Source organism: Pinus tabuliformis, chromosome 7 (assembly GCF_031772625.1).
Source record: "Pinus tabuliformis cultivar Carrire ecotype Pingquan chromosome 7, CPIR1, whole genome shotgun sequence".
Taxonomy (NCBI): domain Eukaryota; kingdom Viridiplantae; phylum Streptophyta; class Pinopsida; order Pinales; family Pinaceae; genus Pinus; species Pinus tabuliformis.
This window is the reverse complement of record NC_142293.1, coordinates 1,440,621,536-1,440,639,138: the sequence shown is the minus strand read 5'-3', so window position 1 is coordinate 1,440,639,138 and position 17,603 is coordinate 1,440,621,536. Positions and strand designations below refer to the sequence as shown.

Sequence of the window (17,603 nt, the reverse complement as noted above, 5' to 3'; positions counted from 1 at the left end):
CTCTGCTGCAACGAGGTTCTTTTGGCTTCCGCTGTCAACAATGAACTATAGCGGGGAACCCTTTACCCACATCTAGGAGTGGAAGAGACACTCCTCCTCCTTTGGATCTTCAGGTTCCTCCTTCTGGATCTTTGTGGTGGTGACGATGGCGTTGGGCTTTACATCAATAATTTGCTTCCCTTTGTCATTCCCCTTGTCGAGTTCTGACTCAGAGTCAGAACATGCATCTGATTTTGAAGCCTTCAGCTCGACCACTAATGACTTCTTGGCCCGACACTCACTTGTGTTATGGGTGGAGCTCTTATGGAACTCACACCACTTTCTTGTGTCCTTCTTCGGCTTCACAGTGTTTTCCTTTACTTGTGGCCTTGGTGGGTTGTCCTGGGTCGTCCCACCTTGGCTTTGTCCTTTGTTCTATAGTTTGGGGGCACCTTTTCTTTGCTTCGGATTCACAGATCCAAAGTCTCGCTTCTTCTGTTTAAACTTCTGCTCAATCTTGACGACGTATCGGTACGTCGTGATGAGTGAGGAGATGTCTAGAAACTCCATCTCGTCTTAGATGTATCTATGTAGGCAGCCACGGTACTTGAGTACCAAATGTTTCTTTGAATCCTTGATACCCAATTTCGTGCGAAGGGTATGAAAAACATTAGTAAAATCCGACACATCTTGGTCCCTTCCCTATTGTAGTGTGGTCCACTTTATGTATTTTTCCTCGTAGCTCCCGACAGGGTAGTACTTCTCATTGATGGTGTCCCGGAATGAATTCCAAGTGGGAGTGGCTGAAAACAGTGAGGCCATGCTTTCATCCTTCAGCTCACAATAGGTTTCCCACCTGTCCTTGACGTGGGGGGCAACTTTGAGAATAGAAAAAGTAATCTTTTCTCGACTAGAAAAATCATGAACAGGAAAATATCCTTCTAGCAGATTCAACCATTTATCTATGGCATCTGCATCTATTTGGCCCTCAAATATGGAAATGTTAAAGTTTACTTGTACCTTAAAAGGTGTGGAGCCTCCAGAGTGGCTGTTGGATGTGGATGCGCCGTCGATGGGCAACCATTGAAGGATCTCGGAAAAGTTATCCATCATCGCATTCCTTTGTTTCTCTAGGGTCTCCTCGAGCAATATTTTGATAGGATCTCCTGCTCCCTCGTCTATCTTTTCTTCCCCCATGGGAGGCCAACAAGATTTACGAGGTTTGTCTTGCAAAGGTTCGACCAGTTCGAGCCCTAACTCATATCCCGACCTCATTGAGAACATGCAAATTACAGATATAACCATAAATATAGAGATGCAACATAAATAACACTTCCTTTCATTAATATCAAATAATGAAATATGATTACAAACAAAATGGAAATGAGACTATCTCAGGCGATGGTAGCTTATCTCTAAGAAGAGATGTGGCGACTACATGCCTCTGAACCCTATTACAATAAGGCTCAAGGGTCTTTTTATTATTGAACAATAAGATAAAACCCTAACCTGATGAGATGTAACACCAAGAGTTTATGGGCCCCGTTGGGGTTAGTTGGGTAGCCAACTTCCCGGGGTCGTAACTTGGTCATATTATCTTCGTTTACATGCATGATACCTTATTGGAAAGATCTCTCCAAGGACTACAACTAAAAACGTGATTTCAATGAAATCTCTTAGAACAATATTGCCAAAAAAACGTCATTTAGAGCCTCAAAACGGCTCTGGAAGTTCAAGACCCAAAAAACTTCCAAAAATAGTAAATTGTGCTACAATTAAGGAAACTGAAAAACTAAAAGAAACAATGGTGGGGGTCCAAGTGGAATAGGTGGGTGGTCACCAATATCCACCTAGATCACTATGTTCTAGCAATAACTCATAAAACTATAGAAGCAATCAAATGGTAACACCACACAACTAAAAGGGATCGATCCAAGGACCATGTCTTACACAACCAAACTATATCAAGTATTCTACAAACTAGTTAATAATTAGTAACTGCAATGAATTCATAATATTTTGTAACAATGATAACTAAACAACACTAAACATAATATACAAGTGAATTAAAATACAACTGCTACACTAGTTCTCTAACATATAAATCCCTTCTAAAGAGGAGGGCCCTTCCTCCTCAGCAGGGAGTTGGTGATTCATAATTCACAAACTAACACAACAAACCACAATTGAGCCAAAAACCTTTGAAATATTGTATTAATTTTAGAAAATTATAGATATGCAGTTCTCTAAAAGATGATGTTTCCACCCCTACACGAGGAAGCGAATTTCTGTCTTTATAGAATTTCATCAAGTCTAATTTCGATGTGAAAATCAACCATGAGAATCTCTCAATTCTTAGGATGTTCAAATTGAAAGTGTTGTTTAACGGATTACAACAATTTTATAAAAATAAAAGAAATGTTGTAACAACATCTTCATTTAGTGAGAGACCAAACTGGGAAATTGTAACTATCACAGTTGAGTCAACTATAATTTCATGTAGCGGTACGATCCTTGCTAGTACAATGATCTTGTTTGACATGGCTGAGTAGTAGCACCCATGTTGACTCTCGAAAATGGCATTGAGAAAGCAAAGCATTTATCAACATAAAATAGAGCAGCGACATCATAACAAAACTTGTCTTTGTGTGTTAGCAATACAAAATCTTGGAGAAACAACGTTGCATCCCCTACGAAAAAGTGAGTAGCAACACCCCAACAAGCCTAGTTATCCTTAAACATCCTTCAAGTCATTTCATTGGTAAAGTTACCCAAAAGCAGTTAACCCATCATCAATGTACAAGTAAAACTACATAAATTAAGGTGACATGAAGGGATAACATACATTGGTCAAAATGGTAATTAATGGAGTAAAATGATGTGATTGTAAGGGTAAAAGTGGTCGAAAAGATGATGAAATGATAGTGAAAAAGGTGTCAATTCCAAGTCCCAACACAGACTGTCCCCTGAATATAACAATGAACATAATAAATTAATGCACTTACCTTTATTTGAAATTTTAATACCAATAAACAACAACTAACTTACCATAATATTGAAGGCATTTAGATCGTATATCACTTGGTGTCCATCATTCATCCTTACGAGGTACAACTTCTTTCAAAGGAAAAGTTTGTTTACCAAGGACTTGGATTGATACCTTATCCCAGAATGCCTTGGTTATAGGTTCCGAGAGTGCCTTGGCTATAGGTTCCTTTGAGACATTTAATAATAATGAATTTGAAAGACACAATTGGATTGTACTCTTCGGCTTCCTATCCAACTTATTTTAGTCTTTTGTCAACATCCTCATATGTGAAATACTATGATCCATAACAACTGCCAAGTAACTTAATTTTTCTTAAATTCCTTTCACTTAACTTTCAACTACAATTATAATCTTGTGAAGCATTTACACTATATGTACATGATTTATTATTTTTAAAAAATAACTATTAAATAATAACTTTTAAACAATGGAATAAAATGCTATAAAAGTTATTCAAATTTATTGTCTACATAATTACTTAGTTTAACATCCCATTAAAACTTTTAACCATTTAATCTAAATAATGATTTATATAATAACAAAAATGTAATCTCTTCGGTTGCAAACCAAACTTCAACTTTCCTATAGCTTTGCTAAAAACATGAAACAATATTGAAATAAACAAATCGTAAATATTCATGAAGCAAATTATAAATAGTAAATACAATAAATTATCTAAGCAACGAATCAAAACTAGAATAAAAACTACAACATGAATCAAATACTAATTTAAAATTTAACTAATAAATAAGTATCATGACAGAGGGGCCCCTCCTGGTTTAGGTTTCATTACAAGAAATGTTACAAACCTAGCTTAACTCACCACACTTCTTTAGAATTGAAAGATAGGAAATGCATGAATCATTGTCTTTGTGTGAACTTCATGAAACAAAGTACAAAGTTTTAACACTATCAAAATTATTTCTTAGATAGACCGATTATTATCCATGTTTAATAATACTATATAATTATTAATGTTTAATAATACTAATAGTATTCAATTCCTACAAAAATGATTTATCAAAATGTTGCCATCCGTAAGAATATGGATTTACAAATTAGGCACAACTATAGAACAAAATGGATTTACAAATTAGGCACAACTATAGAACAAAGTATATGCATTTGACTCTATTACATGCTACCATATTTACAAGGAACATAACCATGGGACTCTATTACATGCTACCATATTTACAAGGAATATAACCATGGGGCATATGCATTATCTAAAGAGGGTGTTAGGGAACTTCTGGGCTATTGGTATATTATAGAGTTCTTGAATGGGACAATATAGGATTATATGAATCCATGTTTCATTGCAGGATAAGGACATGATACAATTTATTTTATTGCTCTACAATACAAGTTTATAGATATTATTTTTGTTGATAGTCGGTTGTTTATTTCAGGGACAATTTATATTGTGTTTTCTCAGTATATCTACAACTACAAGAACCCTACACAAGGATATATCATTTTTTGATATGTATTTACTGGACATGTATAAACTGATATGATGCTATGCTTTTTTAGTCTAGTGGCCTTATGGGCTATGAGCTTAGTCACACAAGACTATTATGATGATCTTATTTTTTTTTGACATTATCAAAATGCACTTGATGCATCTACAAAATGTAACTTTTTTTTTTTTTTTTTTTAACGAAGTCGGGTACTTATCTATTATAAAAGCCTGAGTTACAAAGATCTATTACATTGCAGAAGAGAGATTTTTGATCTGAGGAGCAAAAGCGGGTTCGCACCCATATTCCTCAATACTTCTCTTGTTTAATCTGAGAGCAAAATGAAGGCGGCTGTATTGCCTTACAAAGGAACCTTCTAACCAGCTAAATTTACAGTGCATCTATTAAGGGAAATGTTGGGTGACAGAATCCTCCTGGTTCCTGGCGCTTGCCTTGGTTGAAGCTTCAGCCTGGTAGCTCTGGGTAAGGGAGAGGATGTGTTCCATGGCCGCCTCCAGGTGGCTGCATCGCTCTTTCAACCCTTCAATCTCATTCTTCCTTTTGTCCAGATTTTTGCGCTTTGAGTTCCTATCTGCATGGTAATCATCTTGCAGCTCTTTAAGCTGCTTGGTTAGCCGATTGATCATAAATGTATGGGCCTTGCACATGGTGCAGTCCCTGTTGTTGAAGATGTTGTCCAGAGGATTGGCTGGATGGGCTTGGTCAGCGGGTTGGTTCTGTTGTTCGTCCATATTAGCAAACAGAGGACTGGGATTCGAAGGAAGAGAAGTTCCAAGATGAGCGAGGAGCTGGAGAATAAAGAGAGGGGACGTGGTGTCACAGTGGTTCTGTCTTAGGTGAGGGGAGAGCAAAGGAATCAGAGTGATGAGGGTAGGCTGTGGAAGAATATCCGGAGCTTTCCTGCCAACCAGAAGCAAAGATATCAGAGGATGTAAAACAAGTAAACTTAAAACAGCAGTTACCAGGAGCGCTCTGCTGGTCTTTGCGTCCCAATGAGTGATGATGCCTTCAGCGAGGTGTCTTCTACTTATGAAAATGCTGTGGAGGTGCAGAGCATTGCCCGGAGCTGTGACCACAGTTACCAGGAGCTCGTTGATGACCTTTGAATCCCGATGAGTGGCTCTGCCTTCAGCAAGGTGTCTTCGACTTGTGAAAATGACGAGGAGGTGCAGATCATTGCCCGAAGCTGTGCAAATACAAGAACCCTGTCTGCGATTTATAATACCATGAAGAGTCCTCCCGATCTCGAGTAGAGTCTGAGCAGATCTAATCTCGGGAGAGGGAAGATCTGAAGATTTGATATGGTTGCTGTTGAGGGGCGTGCTGAGAGGATGGGCGCAGCCTCCATTTCTGAGAATGTCTGCGCTGGTCAGATGGAGGATCCCGATGTGATAAAACACAATGATGGTAGACAGATCATGAGGGAGATTGGATTTTTGATGGAACCGGGTAGTGCAGTAGGGGGAGGGCTAGATGAGAAGGGGTTTGTACCTGCTTTGACTGAAATTCTTGGGAGGGGCAGCGGGAGAGGCCCGCTTATGGGATGTCTTTCTCGTAAACCATATCATTTTCCTTGACTTGACCCGCTTGCCTTTCAGTAGCCTTGTTTGCCTGTGCATCTGCTTCCACATTGTTTGCTCGTAGGATGTGCTTAAAGGTGGCTCCTCCAATAGTTTTGATATTGTCCATTATCCTTCCTTTGATGTTGTTTAAGGCTGCTTGATTGAACTCTTTCCCTGTGATCATTGCTGCTATGATGATGGCAGAGTCGCCAACGATCAGAAGGTTTCTTATGCCCAGGTTCCTGGCAATGGATGTCCCCAGAAGGAGGCTGTATGCCTCTGCCTTATTGTTTGTCATGATGCCCAGACCCCATTCAAACGTGACTAAGTTTCTCCCTTGCTCGTCTTTGATAACTCCACCTGCTCCCGCTTGACCTGGGTTGTTCTTTGATGCACCGTCAAAGAAGAGGGTGGGTCTATTTTGCTTTTGGATCCAATTTTTAACTTCTTCCTTCGTCCCTCTCAGTTTCCATTCCGTATGCCTGCTTCCTTTGTTTACTATTTTTTGAGTGCTTCTGTCGCATTTGAATTTGTTAGACCACTCTTTTATTTTTGCATCTGTCGGTTCCAATTCCTCCTGGGCTATACCGTTTGCCTCTATGGACTCAGAGATGAGGGCCATCGTTTTGGCTAGAACACTGGAGGTACTAGGCTTTTTGTTCTTGAAAATGCATTTATTCCTGGCAATCCATATCTGCCAGCAGAGGTTGGCAGGGATGCTATTCCAAATTCTTTTGGCTAGGCCCTTGCACTTACCAGATTGAGGGAAGCTGTTTCCCCATTGTTTCTGGAAGAGAGTGATCTGGTTGGGAAGGTCCCTGATGTTTAGAGGGCTGGTGATGAGCTTCCAGCACACTCTTGCGAAGGGGCAGTCCATGAAGAGATGGTTACTGCTTTCCTCTTCCTCCCTGCACATGCAGCAAATTGAAGGGCCTTGAATGCCCTTCTTCCTGAGGTTTTCAGCAGTCAGGATTTTGCCATGTAGAAGGGTCCAGTTGAAACACTTAACCTTTGGCAGACATTCGATTCTCCATGTTGCTTTGTGAAGTGGCCAATTGTTTAGTGCTGAGGCATTTTGCAGAACTTTATATCCCTCTTTAACTGTATAGCTACCACCATTAGGGTCCCAAACGAATTTGGCCACCATTCGGTTTGTTGGGGCTGAGCCTGTCAGCGAAGTCTTGAGCTCGGCCCAGAGGTTCTTGAGGATCTCAGGGAGGGGGAGTGGTCTCCAACCTGTCCAGCAGTTCTGATCCCAGAGAGAGATATCGTACAAGGTTTTGAGCTTTGCCTCGTCCATCCACCTTTGAAGGGGCCTATATTTGATGAGCGTTGCCCTTGCCTCCATGCCCATTATCCTGTCCTCCCATATATTAATATCTTTGCCATTACCCGGGGCTCTTGAAATGCAAGATTTGAAGTGAGGAAGAGTCTTTTTAATCAGCTTCCATACAGGAGTACACGGTCTTTCGATGATGTTTTCTGATAGGATGTTGCTATTGACCCCGTTTAAGTACTTCCTCTTGATGACCTCTGTCCACCAGGTCCCTCTCTCATTGAGAATTCTCCAAACCAATTTGTAGCCCATTGCCATGTTTGCTAGCTTTGGTATTCTGATGCCAAGTCCTCCTTTTTCTGGGGGGAGAATGACTTTGTCCCACTTAACAAGGCTGAACTTTTTTGTGTCCTGCTTTCCTCCTTTCCATAGGAAACCTCTGATAATCAGCTCCATGTGTTTGTGGATGCCTGCCGGGGCAAGAGTAGTAGCAAATTGATAGATTGGGAGGGCTGAGAGTATGGCCTTTATGAGAATGATTCTGCCTGCCAGGTTAAGCCAATACACTCCCCAGCTCTGTAGTTTCCCTCTCAATTTCTCAATTAGTTTTGACCAGATCTCGGCTTTGATTGTTTCTTTGGCCAAAGGTAATCCTAGATAAGTAAAGTGGGACCAGTTCCCTTGGGCAGGGATTTCCATGATTATGGAAATTCTCTGGGTGATGTTTCTTGGGACATTCCAAGTGTAGATCATACACTTGTTGTTGTTTAGTTTGCCTCCGGAGGCTTGGAGGAAGAGATCCAATGCTTTCTTGAACCTTCGGGCCATTATGCTAGAAGCACCCCCTATTAGTAGAGTGTCATCTGCGAAAAGGGAGTGATTAATTCCCTTCGATCCTCGGACTATATCCACCCCTGTTATTTCTTTGATTTTTCGCTTGTTTTCCAAATGTAAGCTGAGGGTTTCAGCCATAATAATGTAGAGAAAGGGTGACAATGGGCACCCCTGCCTTAGGCCTCTGGAACTCTTGAAGGCGTTGCATGGCCTTCCGTTGATGAGGGGTGCTGTCCAATTGTGGGAAATGCATTCCATGATCCTGCTAGTAAAGTGCTCTGAAATGCCAAATTTCATAAGGACTGCCTGGAGGAATGCATGGTTAACCCGATCAAAGGCGTTTGCCATATCCAATTTGATGATCATGCCCTTCTCCTTCCTGGATATGCTGCTATGTATTGCCTCCTGGATGGGGATGACATTATCCGTTATATGTCTCCCCGGGACAAAGCCACCCTGGTTTTCGGATATGAGGGAGGGAAGGACCTTTTTAAGCCTGTTCACCAGGATCTTAGTGATGATTTTGTACGAGACGTTACACAGGGAAATAGGGCGGAATCTGTCAAAAGATTGGGGGCTAGGGTCTTTGGGGATAAGGGCTAGATGAGAGGACTTAATACTGCTACCCAGCTTACATTTTGCAAAATTTTTTTTTGCCATTCTGACATAATCCTTCTTGATAGTTTCCCAATGGGTTCTATAAAAGGCCACTGTAAAGCCATCAGGGCCAGGAGCCTTATCCAATGGCATGCTGTAGATGGACTTTTCTATCTCCTCCGTTGTGATTTCCTTATCTAGATCTTTGTTTTGAGCCTCTGTGATTTTGCTCTCAATTATGTTTAGGAATTCCGGTTTTTCCATGTAATGAGGGTCAGCAGTTAGAAGAGTTTGGAAATGCCGGGACGCTGCTTCCTTAATCTCACCTTGCTCTGTTAAAACTCTGCCCTCAACTGATATTTTCCCAATATTGTTCCCTGCTCTCCTCAATTTGATGCTATTATGAAAAAAGGAGGTGTTTTTATCACCTGATTTGAGCCAGAGGCACCTCGATTTTTGCCTTTGCTCTTCCTCTTCTACTCGATTCTGCTTGTACAGCTCCATGTACAGATCATTTTCTTTCCTTATGTCATCTTCTGTGTCTTGGCTTTTCTCTTTTTCTTGATTCCACTCCGCTAATTTCCTTTGGAGGTCGATTTTCCTTTTCTCTGCCTCTGTTGCATAGTTCCTCGCCCATTGCTTGATGGCTATCCGGAGAAGTTTTATCTTTGTTTCCCATACATAGTGCGGGGATCCTTTGATTTCAGTTGCCCAGGTGTCCCTTACCAAGTTCCTGAAGACCTCGCTGCTGTCCCACGCTCTGTTGTATTTAAAGGGTAACGGTCCCAGGTTTTCCCTTTTAATCAGATTCAGAGCTACAGGTTTATGGTCTGAGATAAAACCTTGTATAATTGAGCTTTGGATCCTTGCGAAGTTGACCACGATTCTTTGCTGGACTAGTATGCGATCCAGCCTCTCTTTGATGTTGTTTTTACCGGTTCTCTTGTTTGACCAAGTGAATCGCCCGTTCTGAGGTGGGATGTCAACAAGACTGTGCTCTTGAATGATTTTTTCTAAAGCATCCCTTGATGGGTCTGCGAAGAAATTTCCACCCATTTTTTCCTCCGCATTCCTTATTAAGTTCAAGTCTCCTCCTAGGAAGATGTTTCTGCCCTGAGCATTCATTAAATCAGAAGTGATTGACTCCCAACAAGCGGCTTTTTCTCTGAAGTGGGGAGGGGCATAAACGTTGTATATGGTGTATTCCTCAGTCCTGGAGACGTTTTGCATATCTGTCCTTAGCCACCACCTATTTTGCCTGCTGTCCTTGAGTTTCCATTTGTTTTTGTCCCATATTGTTCCTATTCCTCCTGAGGCCCCTGATGCGCTCAGTGCCATTCCTTCGTAGCTTCTGCTTCTTTTCACACTGCTCTGGAATTCTTGTTCAATTATTTTGGTCTCCTGAAGTAGTAGAAAGTCTGGGTGTTCCAATTTGAGAAGGTCGCGGACTGCATTAGTTTTTAGGGAGGAGCCCATCCCCCTACAATTCCAAGAGACCAGATTCATCATTTACTATATTTGTTATGTGTTCCTCCTTTCTCCTTCATCTTCTCCCCGCTTCCTTTGGCCTTGTCTAAGTATGTATCCATTGGCTGTTGGGTCCCTGTTGCCATTTCTTTTGCTGCATTCTCATCCCTGATCTCTTTATTTGATTTCCTTCCAACTTTCCTGGGTGGATCGGTGGATGTGATGATTTCCTTCGTCTTGTTCCTTGTTAGGATTCTTTCGACCGTTGGGGGAGGGGAGGACTGAGGGGGAGAGGGAGGGGCTGTTCTGGGGCCTCTCGGTGAGGGGGGGGGGATGGAGGGTCTTCTATTGATAGAGATTCGAAAGGGTTAGAGGAAGGGGGGGGGGGAAGAACCAGATCCGGAGGGGTGAGAGGGAGGGGTTGGGGTTTCAGATGAGGGCTTTGAGGAGGTTCCAGGAGGGGGATTTGTTTTCTTCTTCTTAACTTTTTCCCATACTTCTTCAGGGGTTTCATCATTGTTTTCAGAGTTTATAGGTTTGTTCTTACTACATCTATTAGCAAAATGCCCATATTCATGACATACCTTACACTTGAACGACAGCTGTTCATAGTCCACTTGCTGAATGTGCGTCCACTGGTCGACCTTGAGTTTGATCGCTTCTGGTAGTCCTTTCCCCAAATCCACTTCTACGCATATCCGGGCACATGCGTGCATGTTTTCTCTTGGCTCCGATCTGTCGATGTATTTCCCTACTGCGTTACCTATAGCTTTCACCGATTCGTCTCCCCAGCAATGGAGAGGCAGATGGGGAAGACGGACCCAGACCGGGACAGCGCTGGGAACGTCCATCTCGGGGTCAAAGTCGGGAGTCCATCTGTTGAGGTAGAGTCCTCTGGTGTCCATGAAGTATGGGCCGTTCCTGAATATGAGATTGCGATCTTCCACCGTTTCGAAAAGGAAGGTGAAGAAACCCCTCCCGCAGAATCTTATTGCTATCTTCCCTTGGACCATCGAATTCCAGTTCCTTTCTACCCAGCGTTGGACTGTGCGGGGAGAGGGCCATAATCCCGTGAACTGACCTACCAAGCCCCGATCTGCCAGAGCGACGGCTGCTCTCCTCGGAAGGGCAGGAGGGAGCGAAACTTCTGGGATTTCATCAAGCTTCTTAATAAACTTTGAGGCTGTAGGGCGAGCTTTCTCATTGGTATTCTCTTGGATGAGGGAGGCAAAAGACTTCTCCAGATCCTCCTGATCATGGGATGGGGGATCCATTGCAGGGAAGGTCAGAAGCGCAGGGGGCGCTCCAGCGGAAAGCAGAGAGAGGGATGGGCCGCAGGCCCCCAAAGGAAATGGGCAGAAGGCCCCAGGGTGGCGGGGAGGGCAAGCAGAGGGGGAGAGCAGCCCAGCAGCAGCGCTGCCAGGCGCAGGCGCTCAGAGGGTCAGGCTACGCAGCAGCAGAGGCCGCGGGGAGCAGAGCTTGCGGGGTCCGAAAGGACAATGGCTTATGTACAAAATGTAACTTTTTTACTCATAATAAAAAGTTATTTATTATCTTTGGAAAAAAAAACTGTAGAATAAAGTTTTTTTTAAAATGGAAATATGGTTCCTAATTTGCCTTGGTAGGTGTAGGTAATTGTCCCTCTATTGTGAGGTTCATGACTTGTTTCATAGAATCTATAAATCGATCTCCGAGGTGATTTTGTAACAAGATGTATGCAAATGTGGTCCAATACATTGTCATGAAATTCCTGTTGACCTGGGCTTTGATCGATCTCTGCTACTTATATGTTTACTCTAGAACTTTTCTAACAAACACACATAGATCTCAATATCATTTGTAATCTCCTCCAAGTTGTGGTTTCTCCTCTAGATACCTGTAACCACATAAGATAATGAATATTCCATGGATTCTACTACATAATATATAGTCACTACAAAGTTGTAGATTCTTGTTGCAACTTATTAGTAAAATGATTTTTACTTAAATTGCACATTACAAGGTCCACGGGGTCTTGGATAGATGGTGATCAGGTGCTCTGTTAAGGCACTCCATGATGTAAAATCACCGGTTCAATATAGAATAATAAATGTGATTTAAATTGTTTTTAATTGTGATATAGAAAACTAAACATTTAATCATACGGTTTTGTTGCATGGTCACATGGTTGGTTTACTTTGTCTAAAAGGGTTGAACCGCCAACGAAATTATGTGACTCCGTAAAACTATTAATGTCGTCCTAATAGAGCGAAGCAAGATTCTGCAAAACAGCGTGGGCAGTACACGTGTACAAGTGGCAGGAAGAATCAGAATGTGAAGGAGTGCCCCGTCAAAATCATCTTCCATGTCGTACGGCACAGTCAGCCCACTGTGATGGAAGTGCGTAACCTACTTGAAAAGGTAAGGGGAATCTACCAACGTGGGTGGTCAGTAGGTACAGAGTTGAGATTGGGACGTTTGCTTCGTTGGTTAGTGCAAACTCATGTACTTGGTTAAATAAGGTTAGGGGTAAAGGTACACATTCCACAGTTATAGTCGACTTCAAGGTGGATTAATTGCATCTTGCGGGGAAAAGAGAATCCAAAGGGCAATGAAAACTCAACTTAAAATAATGTTTGAAATTCTTAGAATGGGAGCTTTGCTTAAATAATGGTTTGAACTTTCCATAATTGAAATTTTGTGGGAGTTTTTTTAAATTATTTAATTTAAATATGGATATTTCATTTGTTTTTGTGAGTTTGGCAGGATTATGTCTTCATTATATCTAATATATCACCTTGATTTGGTTGGGGAATTGAACCAGTGACTTCACATCAAGGAGTGCCTTAACGCTACACCTGATCACTGTCTATCCAAGACCCCATGGACTACGTGGATACTCCATTGATTATTAAAAGTGCAGTTCCTTATGCAATCTTGTTAAAGTGAAAGAGGGGTTACTCTTATTGAAGCAATTGCTATGGTGCAAGTCATAAGGTATTTAAAAAAAATGAACAAATAGAAGAGGGCAGATTCCCTAAGGTTGTCTTTAATGACATATTGTGCAAAAGAAAGAAGACTTGGAAGCAACAAAATAACAAATGGTTTAGTAAATGGGGTATTTGCTTGAACAGTGTCTCATAAAAAATAAAGAGAGAAAAGCTTTTGTTATGGATAAGTTCCACAAGCATATTTGGGATAAGGAACTAGGAAGAAAGCAAAAATACTATATTGAAGTGTTTAATCTCACTCATAATCATAAACAAAAAACATACATAGAGCCCAATATTTCTTGGAGAGCCAAAATTCTTATTGCTTAGTTAAGGACTAATTCTCATCAACTATGTTGTGAAACAAGGCACTGGAAAAGGCCAAAAGAAGTGTGGGAGGAAAGAGTATGTATTTTTGTTCTTTCAGAAAAGTGGAAACATAAAAACATTTCATTTTAGAATGTGAGGCCTTCAAAGACAACATGGAAAGTTATGCAGATATTCTGGCAGCTAATGCTTGGGATAATCTATTTAGTGAGGGGTTTGTCGAGAAGTTGTGAGCATTTATTATGAGGCTTCACAGGAAAAGGTTTGAATACATCAACTAGATGAAGAAGCAATTTGTCCCATAGGCTAATTTTTAGCCTCGTGGATGCTAAAATAATTTTCTTTCTTTCTTTATTTATAAGTTTTTTTCACAACTTCAATACTTTTTTGTTATTCCTATGAATAAAAAAAAGTACAGAAATAGGAACTGGCACAATTCTTTTACAAATAGGAAAAGAAGAGTTGCCAAGAAAAGTAGTTGCCCTGGTTGTTGCTAAGATGTGCAATGAAACAACTGAATACAACAAAAAAACTACAAGAAGAGGCAACATTATAGCTTGTCATGTTGCCTGATACATACAAAAAAAAAATTCAGTAGAGTACATGTATTTACATAGACAACATGGCTGGCTGAAAAAAAAAAAAAAAAAAAAAAAAAAAAAAAAAAAAAAAAAAAAAAAAAACCGACATTTGCACTGCAACAGCTGCGTGAAACCAACAACGACAATCTGTATGATTGAGAAAATACAGAGGACAAGAAAATTTGTATAATTTCATAGCAATAAATCTTGAGAATGATGCCTTTAAGTTGGAAAAGATGAAAATTCTAAAAAGAAATCTCTATTGCTGATTAATTGGCACTGGTAATGCTGGAGCTCAATTTAATTCATGAATGGTATGGGGATGGATTCGTTGTTTTGTAAGTTTTTGTCTATGTATTCTTCATATATAATGACGTCGAGGTCCTGGATTAATGCTCTTTTAGATAGCTTATCTGTTGTTTTATTATACTCCTTGTATATGTGTTGAAATTTGATGACCTAAAAGAATGATTTTATTTCTTCAATTCTAGATTTCCATGCCTCAAGGCTCTATAACTCCAAATGTGCCCTTCCTGCCAACCAATCTATGATGCATTTTGAATCTCTGAGGATTTGAATCTTTTTTACGTTGTAAATCTTAGTAAGCGTCATTAGGGTCCACATTGTAATCATCTTTGCTTTTGGGTTTGTCCCGACACCCAGGCCTATTCTAAAGAGGACAAATCTTTTTGCATTTATTTTAATCATTATGCCTCCATCGTAGGCATTCCGTTGAGCCGCTCCATCAAAAATCCAATGTGAAGCTCCTACAGGATATTGGGAAAAATGTCTCTTCTCTGGGATTTTGATTTCTGTTGTGGAAGGAAATCCCTAAAGAGGAAGAAGATCTTTGTGGGTTGAAGGAGGGTACATATCCTTTCATTGTTAAATATGACCTTGTTTCTTAGAATCCAAATTACTCATGCTACAAAAATGGGCAGGGCTTTGAGCTGTTTGTATTTTTTCACCCAAAATAATAATAGATGTTGAAAGGTGGACATGTTTAAATCTTCTTTGATACTCAAGATATGAAAGACTATCTTCCATAGCTTCTGGGCAACAAGGAAGTTTATTAGTAAATGGTCAACTGATTCTTCTTGTTGTCTACATAATACACATCCATTTGGACCCACAAAGCCTCTTTTTTGAAGGTCGTCCCAAGTTAAAATTTTGTTATGTATGACTAGCCAAATGAAGCATTTTAATTTGTTGGGGATATGCCATTTCCAAATGTAACAACCTCGGGTTAAAAGTTCATGTAATAAAGTTAATAAAGGAAAAATAAGACCAAGGTCATGGGACACGTATTCCAAGCTAAATGTTGGGCAAAACATCCTAGTGGGTGTTCATTTGGTTTATTATGGCTAAGTAAATTGGCAAAGGCGATGACAAAGGCTTTAAAGAGGCATTAATAGGCATTTTATTTATGAAATAAAGGAAATAAGAGAAAATGAAGGTGAAAGGTCACAGGTTGCATGTGAGGAGGAAAATGAAGGAAAATGGAGGAAAAGTGAAGAAAATAGAGGCCTCAATAATAAAAGTACTTCTGAGGACTAATTCACAACCTTTTGACAATTATGGGTTGGAGCTCTCTCTCTATTCTCTCTCTCTCATACTCTTGCACACTTAGAGCATTCTTGGAGCACTCTAGCATTGGAGAAAGGAAGGCAAAGGAAGGACAAGGAAGCAAATGGAAGCAAACATAAAGCAAGGAAGAGTTGGGTCAAAAGGCTATAGCGGGATTACTTGTAGGTATTGAGTTGCATGTATGATTTCCTTGCTAGTTTTGGCATGTATGGTACATGCATGTGTGTATTTGGTTCTCTTGATATCATTGGAATGGGTTTTTCCAGGTGTGACAATGGTTTCAGCTTCACCTTGCTATTTCCAGATAGCCATGGTGTGATGGGGTTCTTTCATTTGGTTTAGCTTTGGATTGCCAGATGGTTTTGGAACCGGGTGAGGTGGTCTTAGGAAAATTCCTAAGGGCCTAGAAATCCCTTGATTGGTAATGATGGGATATGCGGTAAAGCCTAAGGGTGGAGACAGGAAAATTCCTCAAGGTATTGGTGAAGAAATCCGGAGGCATCCAAGCTTGTTTAGGGCCTAGTGATCCCTTGAACGGTTTTGGCGGGATTGCGTAAAGCTTGGTAGTGTATGTTTCTTTGTTTGGACCTAGGAATCTAATGATCGGTAATTTCAAGATTTTGGTAAAGCATGGTTGTATAGATGAGGGTTTCAGGCCTAGAAATCCCTTGACCAGTAATGGCAGGATATGTGGTAAAGCTTGAGGAAGCCCTGGTTGTTTTGTTATGAGTCCCACATTCATGCTTGGAATATGGCACGGGGGTGATTGACTGAAAGAAAGATTTGGTTCAGCCCAATCTATGGTCGGGTGGTACGTGGAAGTCCCTGACTTGGTTGGATTTTGCATATGTTAATAAGATCTCTTTTCCTCTTGTATTTCATGAGTATTTATACTTGTTATTATGTGGCTTTGATGGTTGTTTTATCATTGTTATTATTATGGTTATATGTTGGTTATAAGAATGGTTTTATGACATACTTTAGTTATGGATATCATCATGTTTTGATTAGTAAATGAATGGTTAATGAATGTATGACCTAATAGAAGATAATGCAGCTATTGAGAGAAGGAATCAGACCTTCCTGATGATTCTCAAATAAGTATGAGACCCCTATGTTCAGATTTGCATTTATAACTTGTAGATTACATGTTCGCAATGTGTTTGATGAAATGTCTGTCATGGTCAGGCATTGTTAGGTCAAGTGATTGGCTAAGTTTCTTGTATCTATCTTTGTATTGATGTATTTTATCATTCTGGAAAGTTCTAGGCAGAGGCTTGGATCCTAGCCCTGAAAAATGGCTCAGTTCTCATGGTCGCAATCATAGATCTGAGTAATTTAGACTGTAGTCGCTGGGAGGTAGGTTTATCCATGCGACTGGAGGCTTATAGTTGCTAGATTTCCTTGTTATGCAGGCGACTGGGAGTCCAGGTCAATGAAAACGCAGTCTAGCTCAGGGTCTGGGAACCTAGAGTGGTTGTTTAGCTTTTAGGGGTCTCGTAGTTCTTGAGGGAGGTCAATAAAGTTTTGGTTGGATGATTCCACTTCCTTAATTGTACCTAGGAGGTTGAGTCATATCATAATAACTCTTCGTCACATATTTACCCTGGTGGACCGGTGAACTTGGGTAAGTGTGGGAGGAGGGTGTTACACCAAATGAGCTTATTCCACCAATTTTCATTTTTTGTTATCTCATATTGGACTATTTCTTCATATTCTGAACGGGCTTTGATCTTCCCTACTGAGAAATCATAGCTCCAGACCAAGGAATCACTGGAATTGAGAAGTATTACCCCATTGAGATTTAACTTTGTAGTGAAGGAGTTCCATTCCTCAACAAGAGTTTCAGGCAGCCCAAGCTCCACTTAGGACAACCAATAGTTGTTGGGGA

At 40.6% G+C, this 17,603-nt stretch overlaps 1 protein-coding gene across 1 annotated transcript; it reads right to left on the bottom strand.

The window, feature by feature from the left end:
• Positions 1-6,048: 6,048 nt before the first annotated feature.
• On the bottom strand, positions 6,049-11,522 carry LOC149253101 (uncharacterized). The gene is made up of 2 exons (XM_089454368.1): positions 10,833-11,522; positions 6,049-10,182 (listed from the first exon to the last, which is right to left on the bottom strand). Exons 1-2 carry the CDS (start codon positions 11,520-11,522, stop codon positions 6,049-6,051), a joined length of 4,824 nt encoding a protein of 1,607 aa, XP_089310494.1.
• Between the last annotated feature and the right edge of the window lie 6,081 nt (positions 11,523-17,603).

Bases quoted from the DNA above. Each gene is read 5' to 3' on its own strand.
- LOC149253101 (XM_089454368.1), bottom strand. From the start codon at position 11,522: ATGGATCCCCCATCCCATGATCAGGAGGATCTGGAGAAGTCTTTTGCC. The intron at 10,183-10,832 runs GTATGTCATGAA...CTACTACTTCAG, and splicing joins AGCTGTCGTTCAAGTGTAAG to GAGACCAAAATAATTGAACA.